The sequence below is a fragment of the Gopherus evgoodei genome, chromosome 4 (genome assembly GCF_007399415.2).
Source record: "Gopherus evgoodei ecotype Sinaloan lineage chromosome 4, rGopEvg1_v1.p, whole genome shotgun sequence".
NCBI lineage: Eukaryota > Metazoa > Chordata > Testudines > Testudinidae > Gopherus > Gopherus evgoodei.
In genome coordinates this window covers 14,848,732-14,867,519 of record NC_044325.1, presented here as the reverse complement: position 1 = coordinate 14,867,519, position 18,788 = coordinate 14,848,732, and the positions used below count along the sequence as shown (strand labels likewise).

General features: G+C 36.6%; 1 protein-coding gene across 2 annotated transcripts in view; it reads right to left on the bottom strand.

Moving 5' to 3' along the window:
• Positions 1 to 282: 282 nt before the first annotated feature.
• The window catches only part of PPM1A (protein phosphatase, Mg2+/Mn2+ dependent 1A), a 44,642-nt gene continuing 26,136 nt past the window's right edge, over positions 283 to 18,788 (bottom strand). Inside the window, exons 3-6 of one of the 2 annotated variants that reach the window (XM_030558516.1) lie at positions 17,438 to 17,555; positions 11,601 to 11,709; positions 6,497 to 6,554; positions 283 to 3,297 (exon numbers count right to left, since the gene is read on the bottom strand). In XM_030558516.1, coding sequence (XP_030414376.1) covers positions 3,268 to 3,297; positions 6,497 to 6,554; positions 11,601 to 11,709; positions 17,438 to 17,555 — 315 coding nt within the window. In that variant the 3' untranslated portion in view covers positions 283 to 3,267. Of the gene's footprint in view, positions 3,373 to 6,496; positions 6,555 to 11,600; positions 11,710 to 17,437; positions 17,556 to 18,788 lie in introns of both variants that reach the window. The other variant, XM_030558515.1, reaches the window with a different exon arrangement.

Sequence of the window (18,788 nt, the reverse complement as noted above, 5' to 3'; positions counted from 1 at the left end):
ACCTAGATTTTCAATTTACAGTGCAGGACAAGAGTCCTGCACCCAAACTTTTCAGGGCTCTGTATGAATGCAGGGGTCTCCCATGCACTGTAAATTGCAAACCTAGTGCCCCATTTATTAAAAATGCAATTGCATTTAATAAGTTTGACATTGGTTTTAAAAGTTAATAAATTTTAAAATTCTTCCTTGAATAAAATACCTCCCCAAAGCTGAATTAGTTAAAGTAGTTTAAGATTATTTGAAATGGTGTTATCTATAAAGCAGTACAATATTTTCCCAAAATGATCAGTGAAACATTTAATCTGACTATAACAGTATTCACAGAAACTGAAACCAGTGAAGCTGTCAAATATAAAGAAAAACACAGAAACTTGCATGGCATATGAAGCAAAATAGCATTACAAAATGTCATTTCTTTTTAAAAACAAGCAAATTGGGACCATCCTATTTGAACATCTATTCAAAATACATTTTTGAACAGCACATTGTTTGCATTTTTGTCACACAGGAATCTTCTCCCAAGGGAAATAAATAGCACACAATACTTCAAAAATTCTGCTGCCTTGCCCCTGAGGTGCTAATGTTTTTAGCATTAAAAAAAGTTTAACTGGTGCAAAAAGGAAATGCACAAAGGTGCAAAAGTGCCTTTTTAAGATTTTTTTTTTTGCAGATTCATGAAAAGACCAGCTAGTTCTTTGCAAGAATGTTTTAATGTACTTAATACATGTATTCTGTAATCAAAATCTGTACCAAGAATGGCAGTGTTTATGCACATATAATAGACTCAGTGCTCTGACCACACAAAAGTGCTGAATGTAAGGCAGAAAAAAGGAAGGATTGCAATAGACATTCCTCCTTTACCTCCAAACCTAGTTACAGCACTGGTAGCAATAGCAGAAGAATTATGTTTATATTTTTAGGAAGAGTCTCTCAGATGAAAATGCTTTTAGTACACAGTATGTCATTATGACACATTTTAAGTGATTATATTTGAAGTATGGCTTTCCACCACAATTTTGCTTGTGATTTTTTAAGATTTTAGGTCTCAAAGTTTCCACAGTCCAGTTCAAGGTTTTGCAGTTTCGAGAACTAAACTTTAGTCTACGTAGAAAAGTAAAGAACAGAACTTTATCTGCCTAATCCTAAAAATAAGTTTAGCTTTCTGTACTAGCATACTGTGTAGTTTTAAATACATTTGTTAATTAGGTGCTTGCGAAGCTATAACTTATGACATTATTATAGTTTTGCACTCTACAACAAAATTAGACATTTTAAGCATTTATTTGTAGGTAGGTAAGGAATTGGTTCTTTAACCAAAAATTGCTATAAATTTATAAATACAAATAGTGCTTATGGTTTCTTCATTCATGCTTGAACAGATTACAAACTAAATACAATGAAGTTACGTTTAAGCACCCCACAGAAACAAGAGGGATAAAAGAAAGATTTCGTTGGTATATACTATACTTAATTCTGAGACACTATAAGTTACTTTTTCAATGTTCAAAGTTCCCTAACTCTGCATTAGTTTTAAGGCTATATATACAAATATGTATATTTCAAAGTTAGGGAAAAGACAAATATAGCAAAACGCATTGTACTACATTTTCCTATCAAAAGTAATTTTACACCAAGTTTTGATTTTCTTGTTTAGTTGTGGAAAGTGTTACAAGCTACTTATATTTTACTGATTTTCCTTTTGGGGACTCTGCCTACTGAATGATTAAAGTAAACTACATATTAATAACAAACACAATATCCTCAACCTAAGACGACAAGAATACAAGGTGCACAAAACAGTAGTTTTGCAAACATGACTGATTTGAAAACTTACTTTTTGTATGTTCAATGGGAGAAAGTTAAGCTTAAGTCAATTTAGTTTATTACCCTTAAAATTTTTAAATTAGAATTTAATTTTAATGACCAACAGTTACATACTGTCAACATGCTATATTTCAAATCACAAATACTGTTTAACCACTAGTTTCTCGTTCTAAGTAAGTGGGTCAATTAAAAACACACATACCATAAAATGTTAAGATTGTCAGGCTTTGACAAATGTATTTTCATTAAACAGTAGGCAAATTCAAACCGATGCTCATCTCAGTGAAAAACGAAAAACCTGAAATAAATCCATGTAAAATAGAGTAACAGATTAAACCCACTACATCCTCCAGTGTCTATGCCTTGGGCAACAGTCAAAGTTCTCCTCATTTTAAAAATGGGCTACCAATTTAAAAATATTTTTCCACATGTGAAATCTCATTTACAATGGCACAGAATTTCAAAAGGCAGGGAAAAGAAAGAGGAATTACACATATATGATTAAATTTCTTGTTTGTTAAATCAAGCTTTATTGATAAAATGGAATTCAGAATATTTTACTTGGAACAGCAGCAGACTCAGCCAATCAGGATAGTAAAAATGCTGCAGACTCCTACTGTATGTAGAAAGTTGCTCCCTCTTGCTCAACTGATTAGTAATTTAGGGTAAGGGTTTGTAAAAAAGAGGTGCAAAGAATCAAGGTATTCTAACCTCAAAATTGGTATACTTATGATTGCGCTGTATTATACAGCATGATCCTGCTTCCACTGAAGTCTCAGCTGAAACCCTCACTGATTTCAAGTGGCAGCAGGACTGGGACAATAGTAAATAGCAACAGAAAACATAAAAAATAGGTTTGTTGGAGAACGAGCAGTATGTTAGTTATTTTTCCCACTGCCAAGCAAATTCATACACTACAGTTGGGATAAATTGCCCAGATGTTCTGCTTTATATAAAATAAAAAGTAATCTTACAGTTTTGTGCACCTCTTGAGCATCTAGCTGGCTAGGCTGCTGCTCCTTGCAATCCAAAACCACAACATAAATTTAAAGGGCTATATATTTGTTGCATCACACAACAAGCCAAACATTTCTTCTAACCTTTATAGTGATTTAAAGCAGTTCATAATTAAATATGAGCATTTTATACAAGGACAATTGCACTTTACATAAACAAAATCATACAACATAAATTGCTGAAGTCTGATTTACAACATGAATTATGGTTTGAAATCACGTTTACAGAAGTCTGTTTTACAAAAAAAAAATCAGTTCCTGGGCTAGATGTCGTACTGCTGTAGTTTTCTGGTGTAGTCACTCTCACCAACACATCATAATCCCTTCTTTAAATAAGGTTGAAGATGGATGTTAAGAAGGGTCACTGAGGTTGGGCCGCACTTTCAACTGGAGGATGAATGTAAATTCCACAGCTAGATGGGCAGTTTTACCACATATCATCAGTTGATGCAGAGTCCTTAATAGAGAAAAAAGAAGGAACCCTTTAAAGTCTGGAGTGCCCAAAATTACAGCAGTTTCTGGATAATCCAGACTGAAAAGGGTAAAAATATGGATAATTGTAGGAGTCTTTTTTCCCTTTAATGAAGGGTTTCATACTATATACTTGTAAAACACTAATCCTAATAACATGCAAAAATGTATATTAATTAAACTATTTTTTATATATTTTATATATATTCAGTAAATATTCACCAGCACTAAAGCAGGTTTTTAACACCTGGGCTAAAGTGTAATATACTTTAACATTTTCTAAATATTTAAAGCTGCTCTAAATAATTGTTAACATCAAAACCAGCACATTCAAAAACATTACCAGTAGAACCTAAGACAGTACACTAAATGTATCTATTTGGACAATTTCCTGCAGGTGTGCTAAGTTCACATGGAGCATGTTTCCAGTTATTCTTAATTATGGTCCACCTACTCTGACTGCCTTCTCAACTAGAGTAGCCAACTTTATAACTGCACAAAACTGAACACCCTTGCCCCACCCCCTCACTCACTTTCACTGGGCTGGGGCATGAGTGCAGGAGGATGTGAGGGCTCCAGCTGGGGGTGCAGGCTCCGGGGTGGGGCCAGAAATGAGGGATGACGGGGCAGAAGGGGCCTCTGGGCTGGGGCAGGAGTGGTGAGGGCTCCAGCTGGGGGTGCGGGCTCTGGGCTGGGGATGAGGGGTTCAGGGTTAAGTAGAGGGCTCTGGGCTGGGACAAGGGGTTTGGGGATGTGGGAGCGGGCTCTGGTCTGGGACAGGAGATAGGGGAGCGGGCTCTGGGGTGAGACCAGGGATGAGGATGGGTTTGGAGCGCAGGAGCGGGCACTGGGCTGAGGCAGGGGGTTGGGGCATGGGCTCTGGGAGTTTGGATGCAGGAGGGGGCTCAGGGATGGAGTTGGGGTGTGGGAAGAAGTGTGGGGTGCAAAGCCAAAAGGGTTCTGACCTGGGGCACGGGTGCAGGTGGGGGTTCAGGCTCCAGCTGGGTGGCGCTTACCTCAGGCAGCTCCCAGTCAGTTACACAGCAGGGCTAAGGCAGGCCCCTTGCCTGCCCTGACTCTGCACAGCTGCTGGAAGCAGCCAGCACATCTGGTTCCTAGGCGCAGGGGCGGCCAGAATGCTCTGCGCAGTGCCTGCGCCTGCAGACACCACCTCTGCAGCTCCCACTGGCCGCAATTCCTGGCCATTGGGAGCTGTGGAGCTGGCGCTTGGGGCAGGGACAGCGTACGGAGATTCCCTGATCTCACTGGCATCCAGGGGCTGCAGGGACATGCTGATTGCTTCCAGGAGCCGCATGGAGCCAGGGCAGGCAGGGAGCCTTCCTTGGCCCCACTGCACTACCGATCGGAATTTTAACGGCACGGTCAGCCGTGCTGACTGGAGCCACCAGAGTCCCTTTTCGACTGGGTGTTCTGGTCGAAAACCAGACGCCTGGCAACCCTATTCTCAACCCTCTTGCTGTAAGGAAGGCTTAGAATCCAAGTCACACCATAAGTAATTTATTGAGAGTTAAGATTAAATTTAAAAGAAATTTAAACATGTTAAGATTTGGAAAATACACACAAGGCACCCAAAGCAACCTAAATTCTCTGCTTGTAATGACACGAGGGGAAAATATTGGAATGTCCTTATAATAAATTATGCTTAATCAGCTCTCCTTTTTCTCTCCTCATACTTATTTTTTCATCCTCTTTCCCCTCCGCACAAAGAATTTAACAGAAAAAAGTTGAATGAGGCATACTGGACTGCCCATCAGTTTTACTGATCAGAAGTTGTCAGCAAGATTGTGTTTACACAGTCAGAGGCAGCACTTTAAGAGGGAAGAGGCGTCTGTTTAAAGTATGTCTGAGCAATGCCATCTCTCGCTACTTAGATTGGTGGGGCTGATGTGGAGCCCTGTACTCCTTATTCAGCTGTTAAGTAGAATTTAATAGGATTTTCTCTTTTTGCAGGACCAGAGAGAGAATATTGGTCATGAGAATTAAAATGAATTATTCACTTTTAAAAAATTATGATTGGTAAGAGTAATGTCTAAGCCTTCCTATGGGACTACAAGTAGTAGAAGGCAGAAGCTAGAAAGGACTAAGATAGGCAGGGTGAGAATCTGAGATGACCATGTTTGTCAGAGCACATGGATAAAGAATTAAGTCAGCACCAAGTCAAAGTGCAAAAATTTACTTACTGACAACATACTATGTAAATTCCTGTACTATGACTATTAGATTTGCCTACTGTACATTTGCAGAAGAGATATATAATGAATGACTGCATATCATGCCTATGCAGGGATAATTCCATTTTACTTATAGATATGGGTCAATTTCTTAGAAATGGGAGGAGACAAGAATAGAAGAGGATTGCTGTAAACTGTAGCAAATAAAGCTTAAAAACCAACTGTGTGGCTTCTGTTACACCAAAGCATTTGCAAACTGCATTCCACTTGTATAATTTTTTGTTAATTAAAAAAATCATATTAACGGTATTAGTTGCCAGAGACATTAAAAAGTAACTGCTTTCTTTCCGAGACACAGTACTCCCAAGAATTTAAAGCTGCTGCCCCAAAGTGGTTCAGTTGTAAATGGAGTTACTGTTCCCATTTTATTATTGAATTTTCACTATGAAAAAATATATTAGGAAAGTTACAGCATAATATAATCCAATGATCAGAAAATTATGTTAACTGAACTAGAATTGTAAATATGCTAATCATAGCAACTACTGTATTAAACTACTAAGCACCCAGCAGAAGTTACAAGAAAAACACTTTTGCCTGTAATTCGGGGAATTAAAATTTTACAAATATGTTATCTTAATGAAAAATATTTTAACACCAATTTCCCACTCTCTCTGTGGTATCAGGGATGAACCAAATAAAATTAGATATCTCAAAACTAGACAATATCTGCTACTAGTGATGTGTGGAAATGAGGAGACAGAATACAATCAGACTTTCAAGTCTTGAACTGATAGAGGATAAGAACAAATAAGAGTTCTGAAGGTTCAGATGAGGGAAAGGGGGGGGAAGAGAACTCACAGGGCACAGTCTACAGAACACACTATTGGAAAAAATCCCTCCCCCTTCAAAGAGCTGTAGTAGGGGCTCTGCAAACAGGATGAAAGATTTCAAAGGGTAGGACGGAAATGATGGGAGAATGAACGTACTTACAGCATCATCATTTCTATAGGGGTTCAGTCTGTTATAAACAGCTTCAATCACACTCCGTCTAAACCAAAGCAGAAAACAAATGAAGTCAGACATTTCCTAAATGCAGTCATGATGTACTAAAATGCAAAACCTTAAAAATGGTAAAAATGTATAGAAGTTCAGGATTTTGCTAATAAAGGTGCCATGTTTCCATATAATTTATGCAGTGCTCTCTTTTGGATTCAAGAAGAGAGAGTTTAAAAAGGTAAAACACTCCTAAGGGTTTTGCCAACAAAATGGAAAATTACATATTAGCATATGAGACTTTTCAATTAGACTGTCTGCTCCTGATATACTGACAGGGGCATGCCCACATTTTGTCTCTGAAGTAATAAGACAAGGAGGTTACAGAATGATGAGCAGTATAAACAATATGCATGTGTGCGCTTGCAGGATATGGTGGCAGTAAATAACACACCACTGATGTACAAAGAATTTTTTTCCACGAGAGAACACTGTATTTGTATTTTCTGAATATAATTTTTAGTGTGCCCCGTAATGAAAGCTCTGCATTCTTGTTTGATTTAAGTTAGTTTCCATTATAAATCTTGTTAGGTTCTTTCTTTCTTTCTTTCTTTTTAATAGAGCAGTAGCAGCTTCCTATTACATGCCCAATTTTCAACTTCCTTTTACAATTATCTCCAAAAGAAACCAATCTCAACTTAAACAGAAATTTTATATATTATATCTCACCCTGTAACAGAGATATATTCCTGGGGAATTTGGAAAAATCAGCAAATGAGTTTATAGTGTGTTGAAAATGTACCTTTTGTTCATTCTGAATTTTTAATTTTTATAATCTCTGACAAAACAGCTTGGCTTTGGTACTCCTCCCCTCCTCTTTTTTGTGTCTTGCTGATTGCACTTAGAGGGTGGATGAGGAGTAGAGGATTAATTACAAAGATATATAACAAAACATAAAAATAGCTTGTGATCCCTGCTTACCCAACTGTAGGGGAAGAGATTAACAAGGGGTTCGTTAGAGCAACAATACTAAAAAATAGTGGAATGCTAAGGGAAAGAGGAAGCACTTGCCTTCCTCAGCAAGCATGATATAACTAACAAAATGACGGTCTAGTACTGTTAAGAGATTTGTAAAGACTTTTCTCCTGGATGATAGGGTTTTTTTGAGAAAGAGGTGAGTGGGGGATGGGGGACATAGCTGAAGAATGCCTCGGTTCTTATTCTATACAATAGAGTCAGGTGGAGAAGTGCTCTGCACACAGTTCATGCCTTAAAGTGGCAGAATGTTGTCCTCCCCCTTGTCTTTCTGTTAGTCATGATTGCAGACTGGGCTACACTCAAAATGAGCTGTTTTAATTTTTTTCCCCCCAATACTTATAAATATAAACTGACCTATTACTGACTCCAGGCATATGTTCAGGGACAGTGTAGGAAATACAAGAAAATTTAAAGGGGTTAGTATCTTGGAGGGGCCATGTTGGTAGCATGTTAGCAAGGATGTTGGCTGGGCTGGTGTGTCTAGTTTTGGAACGAGGGACTTTGGGTGAGGAATAAGCATGGAGATCCATGACAGGCAAAGAACAGCAAAACAGACAAAGGAATGAGGAAGATCCTAATCAGCACATGCACTTCCAAGAATCACCTAGTAACTTGTGGGCAGCATAACCAAGGTAGGGATTGATTATATGGCCATGAGTAACAATCTGGATCTATACCTGCTCATTTCCAGACATCCTAATGTCTAAAGTTCCAAAAGGTGTACGATTTTTGAAGAGTAAGTAATACTGTTTCAGCAAATTTTTTGCTTCCAATTTTAATAATTAACTTCAGCATGATAAAAACATCCCAATAATAATGCTGTCTCTGTGAAAAGATTCTCAAAGAGAAAGCAGCTAGCTATGCAATGTCAGAAACCTGAAATTTAAATCAGTAAAATATTCTAAATTACTCACATTCTAAAAAAGCGTTTTATAATTAAAACAATTGAGAAAATTATTTCCTTTAACAGAACATGGTAGTACAACAAACCAACCACCAAGGACTTTTTCAGAACCTCATCATTTTGACATCTAGTAAATTATTATTTAAACAAATGTTTTATAAGTAGTTTCAAGTACTACTACTGTCCTTGATTTCCCTTGAAAAATGTGTGGGTCTACCATAACATTTCTCTCTCTCTCTTTTTTTTAAACATCTTTTCCTCCCCCCTACTCCTTTGCTGTCCCAGATAAACAAGGAAAACAGCAAAGCTGACTATCAAAAAGTGATATTCCATGCACAAACTGAAAAACAGACCCCTCTCTAATCTTTCAGACATAATTATCTCAGGTGTTACAAGGAGACAATTTTCAGATAAATGTGATTTTCAAATTGACAGCACCCCTTTGAGTTACAGTAAGGCCCAGTTCAGTAACTTGATTAAGCACACATTTAAAAGTTAAGGTTTCAGAAGGGTAGCTGTGTTAGTCTGTATCAGCAAAAACAATGAGGAGTCCTTCTGGTACCTTAGAGACTAACAAATTTATTTGGGCATAAGCTTTTGTGGGCCAGAACCCACTTCATCAGACGCATGGAGTGAAAAATCCAGTAGGCAGGTATCAATATACTGCACATGAAAAGATGGGACTTGCCTTACCAAGTAGGGGGTCAGTGCTAACAAGGCCAATTCAATCAGGGTGGATGTGGCCCATTCTTAACAGTTGACAAGAAGGGGTGAATATCAACACAGAAAATTACTTTTTGTAGTGACCCAGCCATGCCCAGTCTTTATTCAGGCTTAAATTGGTGTCAAGTTTGCAAATTAATTCCAGCTCTGCAGTTTCTCGTTGAAGTCTGTTTTTGAAGTGTTTTTGTTGAAGAATGGCCACTTACGTCTGTTATTGAGTGTCCAGGCAGACTCAAGTGTTCTCCTACTGCTTTCTGAATGTTGCAATTCTTGATGTCTGATTTTTGTCCATTTATTCTTTTGCATAGACTGTCCAGTTTGGCCAATGTACATGGCAGAGGGGCATTGCTGGCACATGACAGCATATATCACATTGGTAGATGTGCAAGTGAACGAGCCCTTGATGGTGTGGCTGATGTGGTTAGGTCCTATAATGGGTATCCCTTGAATAGATATGCGGACAGAGTTGGCAACAGGGTTTGTTGTAGGGATTGGTTCCTGGGTCAGACATGAACTGATGGTAAGGCAACTCCCATCTTTTCATGTGCAGTATATTTATACCTGCCTACTGTATTTTTCACTCCATGCGTCTGATGAAGTGGGTTATAGCCCATGAAAGCTTATGCCTAAATAAATTTCTTAGTCTCTAAGGTGCCACAAGGACTCCTCGTTGTTTTTATGTAAAAGTTAAAAACATTCTTAAATCCCCATTGACTTCACCGCAATTTGAGCCGATTCTTTAAGGGCTGTGCCTGAACAGGGAATGGTTTCTTGAATCTGGGCCTAAGCTGCTATTGCATTTGTTCATTAACTAGCTAAATGCCTGCATCTCAGAGTAAACAAATCAGTGCATTCTCAGTTACACAGTTGATTTCAGGTATTGCAGATATTTCTTTAAAACAAAACCAATGAGCCATAACAACTGGTTTGCAAAATGATCACACACAAACATGCACAAGAGAATCCTGAAGTTAGAAAAACCAACATAGGATGGGAGTAAAATTAGTCAATTTTTAGTCTCAACACTTACAGTCTACCTTAAAATTAGTTGCAGTCTAGATTATTTAAATCAACCAGGTAGTGCAATTGGCTAACATATACTGTGTCCTATAAACACATTAGTATCAAACAGAACAGATCTAACATCTCAGGATGATGTAGTTCTGCTACAACACAGGTAACAGTCTCCCATAAAAAGGTGTATTTTCACCACTTTCACTAGCACCATAAAAATATTCTTAAGTCAGGTGCAGCAGGATAGACTTGTTCACAAGCCCAATATAAGAAAAAAAAAACAGCTAGAAAGATGAGTCAAAAGAATGATACACATTCCAATTTAATGTTGCAATATTTAGATTTGCCAAATGTACTAACAATACCTCAGACTCAATAATGCTTCAAAGAAAATTAAATATATTCTAAAAATAGATACCATTCTGACATCTCATACTACCTGCTCTGTTTTCCTTTTTTTAAACACTGATACATTAGCACGAAAACAAGGTTTTTATTTCTTTAGAAGTTCATTCGCTCTGGAGTCTAGCTGTTTATTGCTCACGGGAAGTCATAACTCTGACATCACAAACAGAGATAATTTATCATAAAGACAGCTAAAAGAAAGCTATCATGCTTAAGCAAATACCACACTATGAAAATGATAAAATTTGAAATAGATTATTTATAATGTATTCATATTAAATACATTTTAAATAGAAAAATATTGGTTTGTGAGCAATCTGTACTAAAATTGCTTGATTTATTGGACAGAGGAGCTTGAGATCTGAATTCTTTGACAGTTTAATGCTAATGTATTAAACTAGTTAAGTCTGTTTCAGACTATTTCTTCAAGACAACAAATCAAAATGAATTTGTATAAAGTTTTAAATTCAATCCCCTGCTTAGCCAGGGTGAGACAGTAATTTCCTTTAAAGGGAAAATTAGCTAAACAGCTTATAATTCTAAAAAAAGAGGTATACATTTAACAAAAAAGCAAAAGCAAAGAAAGCTGCCAAGTGAAGCATTAAATGCACTGAGTAATCACTGTTTGTTAACTAAGTACATAAACTACTTTTCAAAATGAGCCATTATATGCATTATATTTCCCTTGCATCTTAAAAAGTAAAAGCAGTAAACATTTTAAAGCTACAATTAACAGAGGAGGCCACCCTTAAAAGCAGTCCATTCTTTCTACAACTATAGTCTGACGTTCACATATTTTTCATTTTAGAAACTATCATCCACAGTCAACCACGGTCTTGTTCAAGGATTTCTTTCCAAACTTCAAACAGATCAAAATGCGAAAAATATTAGTTGAGAATGGATGATGCCCTTTTGCTCCCCATAAACTTTATTTCAATTTATTTATTTTTAAGAGTGGCCTTACAAAAAGTCTCTGTTAATTAGACCAAAAGCACATTTACACTAACGTAGACTCACTTGCTTGCCAATTCACCCCCTGGCGGGAGGTTTGGGATGCTCTCAGTTGCTAACGTACGCATCACGTGGACTAAGTCTGGTACTCCTTCACCCTGCTTCTTTATGATCTCTGGGAATCAGAAGGACTTTTTTTGTAAGTGCAGTCCAAATTTAACTTGAAAAGATTGAAACACTCAGTTTTATCAGAAAGCAGTATAACATTTTAAAAGACAGCATTTACCATGTTGGACCCTGTCTGTAATCTTTGGTGCCATAACAAAAAAGCCAGTGTACCTGTAAAAAGCTATTGGATATTTGACAAAAAAAAATACCAACTACGATCTGTTCTTCACATAGTTCTATACTTCCAAAATCTTAATAATTTTGATTAGTATATTACACAACAAAGGGTATCTTAACAGGTAAACAAACTAGGTAGTTCTAAATAGGCTTCACTAGAACATAATTACTGTATTTTGCCAATGAAACATCCAGTGAAAAAGCCAGGTTTTAATGTCAATTTTTTATACGAATTGATGCTAAAAGGTTATTGCCATGGTAGAAAATATAATATTTGGAAGAAACAAGAAGTTAGGTGTTTTGTTTAGAATATGCTTTATATAGTTATACCAGATGGCACAATATTAACATAAAAACATAAAAGTCATTATGCATCAACTGAGAAGAGTCAGGAATGTCAGAGTTAAGATACAACTCCATCCTTAACTCACCAAAGGGATATTTCAACAGCAGGTGATTTTACATACAACAAACCCAATCCACCTCTTCATCATATAAGCAAAAGAATCTCTGAAGTAGCCACCGCAAAGTGTGCTAAGAATAAAGTTACAGATAGCTAAACTTCTTAAGCCTCATCTTCTGAGGTGTTGAACACTCACATCTGAAGCTGAATTTAAGTTAGTTATCACCTGGGGGGGAGGAGGGGAAAAAAATCAGACTTCTTCCAGTTTTGTGATATCCATTAAAATTTTTTACAAGGTAAATGAGAATTGTCTACTATCCCATGACATTTAAATTTATATAAATTTCTCAATGCACTAGAAACTCCTTCAAAAGACATTATTTAAGAAGAATATTTTATTAAATAATCAGCTTGGAGTTGTTGATCTCCAAGTGGATGTCATGGCATGTGTACAATAATGTGCATGTACAGTTAAATATTCTTTATGTAGTAAAATCTTTCCAAAATGTATTTGAAAAAAAAGTAGTTTGAACACATGGAGAACCCACTTCCAATTTAAATATTTTGACAATTTATCTTTTTATCCCAAATAGTGAAAAAAATAATCAAGATGTACAATATACCATTTTAAACTCATATTGGTGAGCTAACGGCACACTAAAGTGTCTAAAACCAGTATACTTTCCTTTTAAATAAAAAAAGAGTACAAATTCATGAACTGATTTGTGTGCACGAAACAGGTTTTCTGGGCTGCTACCTTCTATGCAAAAAGTTTCAGCCCAATTTGTAGCCAGATTCTGTGCAAGTAATAGACACTGGAATGCCCTTACTTGGGCCTGGTCTACACTGGGCGGGGGTGGGGTGGGGTGTCGATATAAGATACGCAACTTCAGCTATTGGAATGGCATAGCTGAAGTCGACATCTTATTTCGACTTACCTCCCGTCCTCACGGCGCGGGATCGATGGCCATGGCTCCCCCGTCAACTCCGCTACTGCCGCTCACCCTGGTGGAGTTCCGGAGTCGACGGGAGCGCAACTGGGAATCGATATATTGCGCCTAGATGAGACGCAATGTTTCGATCCCAGATAGATCGATCGCTACCTGCCGATCCGGCGGATAGTCCGGCTATATCCTTGCAGTAGAATAACCAAATGTCAAAATTTGCAGTACAAAGTATTAGCTGTTTAGTTCTACATTTTAAGTAGGAAAGAAATCTATGTGACATTACACATTAGGCAAACATCTCAAAACTCAAATGTGCCACTTTCTCAAGAACTATGGCCAAACTTCATATTTTACCATCTAGCATTTAGTAAAAAGAATTTTAACACTCTTAAATCTGAATAAAAAGCAAAGATCTCAGATTTGGTTCGCCAAGTTCCTTTATTGTGTAATCTTCAACATCTAGTATATTCTACATCATTCTAAAGCTAAAGTTCTGCTGTACAAAAATAAAGGGATTTATAGTTTGCCTAAACTACACAGTTTCACAACCTAAAGCTGCAGTACATTTAATATACAGTCACCACTAAATGAATACATTTATACTCGGAGAGAACTATAGATACAGTCTGAAATAACACTGATGACAACAAATGGAACCAATCCATTTTTTTTTTTTTAAATAAGTATTAAATTCTCTTTTGTTTCAATGCATCTTGCATCCGTTTCTCTTTAACCTACTTTGAACCTTCTCAATCTTTTCACCATTTAAGACAGTGGGAAAAATGTACTTACACTAAAAATAAATAATTCAAAATGTATCTACTTATTTCCTGTTTTGAATGGAAATTTCATATAAAATTCTTAAAAGTCTAACATTTCAGGTTTTGCTGAAAAATGGCCAGTTAATTTAAAACTATCCAGTTCAATTAATTCCGTGGATTACATGTATCTAATAACTAGATTTGTTATTGTGTTAAGTATGTATATGCTACAAAATCTGTTTTAAAGAATGGGGCAATTAGTTTAAGGAATGGGTTATTTTTGTTTTTTTTTTTTAAATTAAAAGAGTCAAATCAGCTCAGTAACTGGAGTAATAGTGCAACTAGAGTAATACATCTGGGAATGACTGATTAATCTTTTCCAGCCAGCAAGTCTTCAAAATCTTTTAGAAGCAACACTGATTTATTGGAAAGGGATGGCACAAAGATGTTTGGCCACTCATACTTCACCTCCTGTTAGACATTTTCAGCTCAAAATGTGAGCCACGGAAGTGTCCAATATTGATGCAAGAATGTAGGTTAAAGGAGTGGATAGTCTGGTGTAAGGGGGAAGAGTAGAAACCTATATCAGCCAAGTTTTTTTTATTCCCTTTTGTTGTTCAAGATGGCCATCCATACATGGCCTTCTTTACAGCACTAAGTACAACAAACTTTAATACGAAAATATTAAAATAAGATTTTACTGCACATTATGGGATGAAAAAATGCTTTTATGTAACTGATCAACAAGAAAATGAGGTTAAATTATATTTTAATATACATTATTTGGACTATGTTTGATCATCAAATTGCCTATTTTGTTATATAACTGCTATGTACTGCAGTGCTCATTCACAAAATTTCCATTTTATTGGATTTTAATTTTCTAAATTAGACATTACAGACTGGTAAAAACCACTTTCAGAATTTCTTTACATTTACCAATTTCTTCAACTGAAATTGTAGCTTTTAAAATTTTAAACACTGCATTATTACTAAGGCATTTCAAGATAACAGTAGTAAGATTATTCAGCACAGTGTTGAAAGTTCCAGAAATGGCCATATTAGTCCCACCTCAGTAAACAATATTGTATATTAAATTCCCAGCATGAAACGATATTATTTTAATTGCATAAATATGGTTAAGTTTAATGTAATAAAGTGACATTGTGGCTTGAGTTTCCCTTTCTTACATATAGTCCCAAAAATTTCTCTCATGCTAGTGAGGGCTGTAAGTTCAGAAACTATGTAATGTTATAAACTGCTATAAGGTTGCATTTTTTGCTTATAATAAAAAGTGTAAATACTATTTCTGCGTGCATTATCAAAGGGAAAAAATGTTTACATCCAAGAAAAAATAACTTGAAAACAAAGTGTGGACTCTAAAGGGGTAGCAGCAATATATTTTTCTAAATGTGTCCACTGAATTAGGATTAAAGTGCTTTATATCATGTAAATTTCCCCCATTCACACAAAAATGAAGTTTCACTTGTCCCTGAAATGTGTTATTTCTAAAAATGCAAGAAACTCAGAAACCAAACAAAAGGCATTTGTTCCCTACGTCAGTGGTTCTCAAAGCCAGTCCACCGCTTGTTCAGGGAAAGCCCCTGGCGGGCCGGGCCGGTTTGTTTACCTGCTGCGTCTGCAGGTTCGGCCGATCGTGGCTCCCACTGGCTGCGGTTTGCCGCTCCAGGCCAATGGGGGCTGTGGGAAGTGGCTCGGGCCAAGGGATGTGCTGGCTGCCACTTCCCGCAGCCCCCATTGGTCTGGAGCGGTGAACCATGGCCAGTGGGAGCCACGATCGGCCGAACCTGCAGATGCGGCAGGTAAACAAACCAGCCCAGCCTGCCAGTGGCTTTCCCTGAACAAGCAGCGGACCGGCTTTGAGAACCACTGCCCTACACCATAACCGTATGCAGTTCTAATACTTAGGATCTTCATTCAGCAATATCTGGACGTGATGTTCCCATTCAATCTACTGTAATACACATAGGCCAATGGGGTCAGTTAACAGGGATGCAACCTTAACTCTACAACCACAGTATATTCAAGTTAAGTCAAATCTCCAAGATTTTTAACAGTTAAAAGGAAAAAAGTTCATGAGGCATTTATATAATTCATCAGTCATTGATATGACAGACCCTAAGAGCTGTGCATATCATGCCAATGCATGTTATTAGGGACTCTTACCCTGGATATTAGTAACATGATATATTCATAATAACCAATTAAAATCTAGATCCTCAATATTTTTCCATTTGAAAAATATTAATGTCATCTATGTACTAAACTGCATGTGTACAGTAAGTTTTAGATATTTAGGAAATTTAATATTTAGGAGATCTGAGCAAATCAGGAGTAGCTGCTTCTTAAATCCCAGTCTCTGCTTCAGTTTTTAATACCCAAAGGCACTACAGTCCAGATAAAACATAAATTTAGTATTTTTGTAAAGTCAACACATTTCTAGCTATATGGCACAAAGTGCCTGAAACAGTTCCACTTCTGTTTCCCTTTTAACATTAAAAAAAAAAACACAAATGTAAATATAATTTGCTTTTTAAAAAGTTACTGGCAGGATGGTACATTATATGCCTGGCTTCAGTTCAGTAAGAATGTTTAAGGTGTAGCTATAACAGAAATGTTGATAGGCTTTTACTCTTAAATATCATATTAGCAAGCGCTACTATGTTAACAGTAACATTGCTGTGACCCTTAAATCATCATACAATATACTTATTAGGGCCATGTAACTGAACATAGCTTTACAGAAAAATGGCACTCAAATTACCATCTTCAAAAATATGCTGCCAGATTTCATTCAAATGCACATGCCAGGAATCAGAATTTACTGGTCTGAAGTTAGTGACGCCAAGGGAGTCATCAAGAACTTTGAGTACAAGTAGATTACTTTCCTCTGCCATCCTAAAATCTCCAGGGCCATAAGCTTCTGCAGTTTCTGTTTTAGTAGCATTTTGTCATGACATACAGCATACATCCAACAGAATACAGGAGTGCCTTTTTCAGAGATGTACATGTAGGCTACATCTACACCTGGAGCTAGAGGTGTGATTCCCAACTCATGCAGACACACTTGTATTCGCTCAAAAAATAGTAATGTTGCCACAGTGGCAAGGGCAGCAGTGAGCATGAGCAAAGGCTATCCATCCTGCCTATGTATCTCAGGGTCCAGGAGCGTTTGTACTCTGTGTACCTAGCCTGTGCCACTGTCCAATGCAGCCCATACTACCACGGCTACACTACTATTTTTAGAGCACTAGCTCAATGTCTATGCAAGCTAGGAATCACACCTCCTAGTTCCAAGCGCAGACAGCCTAAACGTCCAATGGCACTTAAAGATTTAATTAAAAAAAAACCTACATGTGTTAAGAGTTTAGTTGTTTGGGGGACTGCTTAGAAACAAAGCTACTTATTTTTTTTTAAATGATCCACCTTCTACTCTGCTTTCCAGGTACTTGTCCAACTCTGCCTCTCTCTTTACCGCCTCTGGCAATACCTTTGGTGCATTTGGAAAACAGATCAAAATCACGCTCATGTTGTCTCGACTTCCCTGGTAGGGAGAAAAAAAAAAAACAACAACAGTTGAGACAATATCCTGTATCCAATGAATAATACACACTCTGATTTTATTCCACATCTATATCAAAGCAGTTTATAATTATTTAAAATAATTAAAATAAAAAAATTAATTTAATTTAAAATAATTTAAAAAAATAAAATATTTAAAATAAATTGCTAATCATGTGAAATTAGAAAACTTTCTTCCATCATACCATTAAATAAAAAATTGTATCATTTGCAAATAACACTGTTCAAGAAGTCTGCATGTTGAGTATCATTCAGTACAAACAAGCTTTTAAATATATTTTAACTTTTTTCTTCACGATTGATGTTTACAATGAGCCTATAGTTGATGACTCTCATCTTGCTGAATGCTGAAATTATTTGCAAAACGAACAACATGGGAGATTTATTATTGAGATTTATAAAACCTGTTTCCATCCTGCTTAAATATTAATATTGTTTGGAGGAAAAGGTTACATTAGTTATAGGTACATTAAATGCTTAAATAGGAACATTTAAGATATCTGAAGCCGGTTATAAAGAAAAATAAAAAAAACCAACTTAGACAACTAAAAATATTGCTAATGTCAAATGTGCATTTTCCGTAAATGACAGTTCCCTACAGCTGGCCTAAGGGTCAATCATTAAGTAGTAGTATATGTAACATACACATTTTCATTTGCACATGAAAAATATTTCTCACTTTGTAAACTTTTAGAATAAAAGTGAGCAAAATAAGCACAACTTTAATAAAATACTTGATGGCAGTACTGTACAACCACACCTTGCAGAAAAAAGTACTAAATATTGATTTAAATGATTTTCCAACTGTTCAAGGCCCTACTCTGCAAACACTTACATAGATGCTGAACTTTAAACACAGGTAGTCCAACTGAAGCCAATGAGACTACTCATGTGAATAATGGTAAGCACGGATGCAAGTATTTGCAAGATTGGTGCTTAAACCATGCAGCTATTAAAAAGCAGTATTATCCTGTGGTATTTACATTTTCCAGACTAGCGCAGCTGAAATTATAAATGAAAAATTGGCAGTGAATGAAGTTTAACTTTTTAAAATGATAGAAAATATTTATGCAATGTTGTTGTAGCAACGTTTGTCCCAGGATATTGGAGAGACAAGGTGGGTGAGGTAATATCTTTTATTGGACCAACTTCTGCTGGTAAGAGATTCCAAAAGAATAGCTCCACAGAAGTCCAG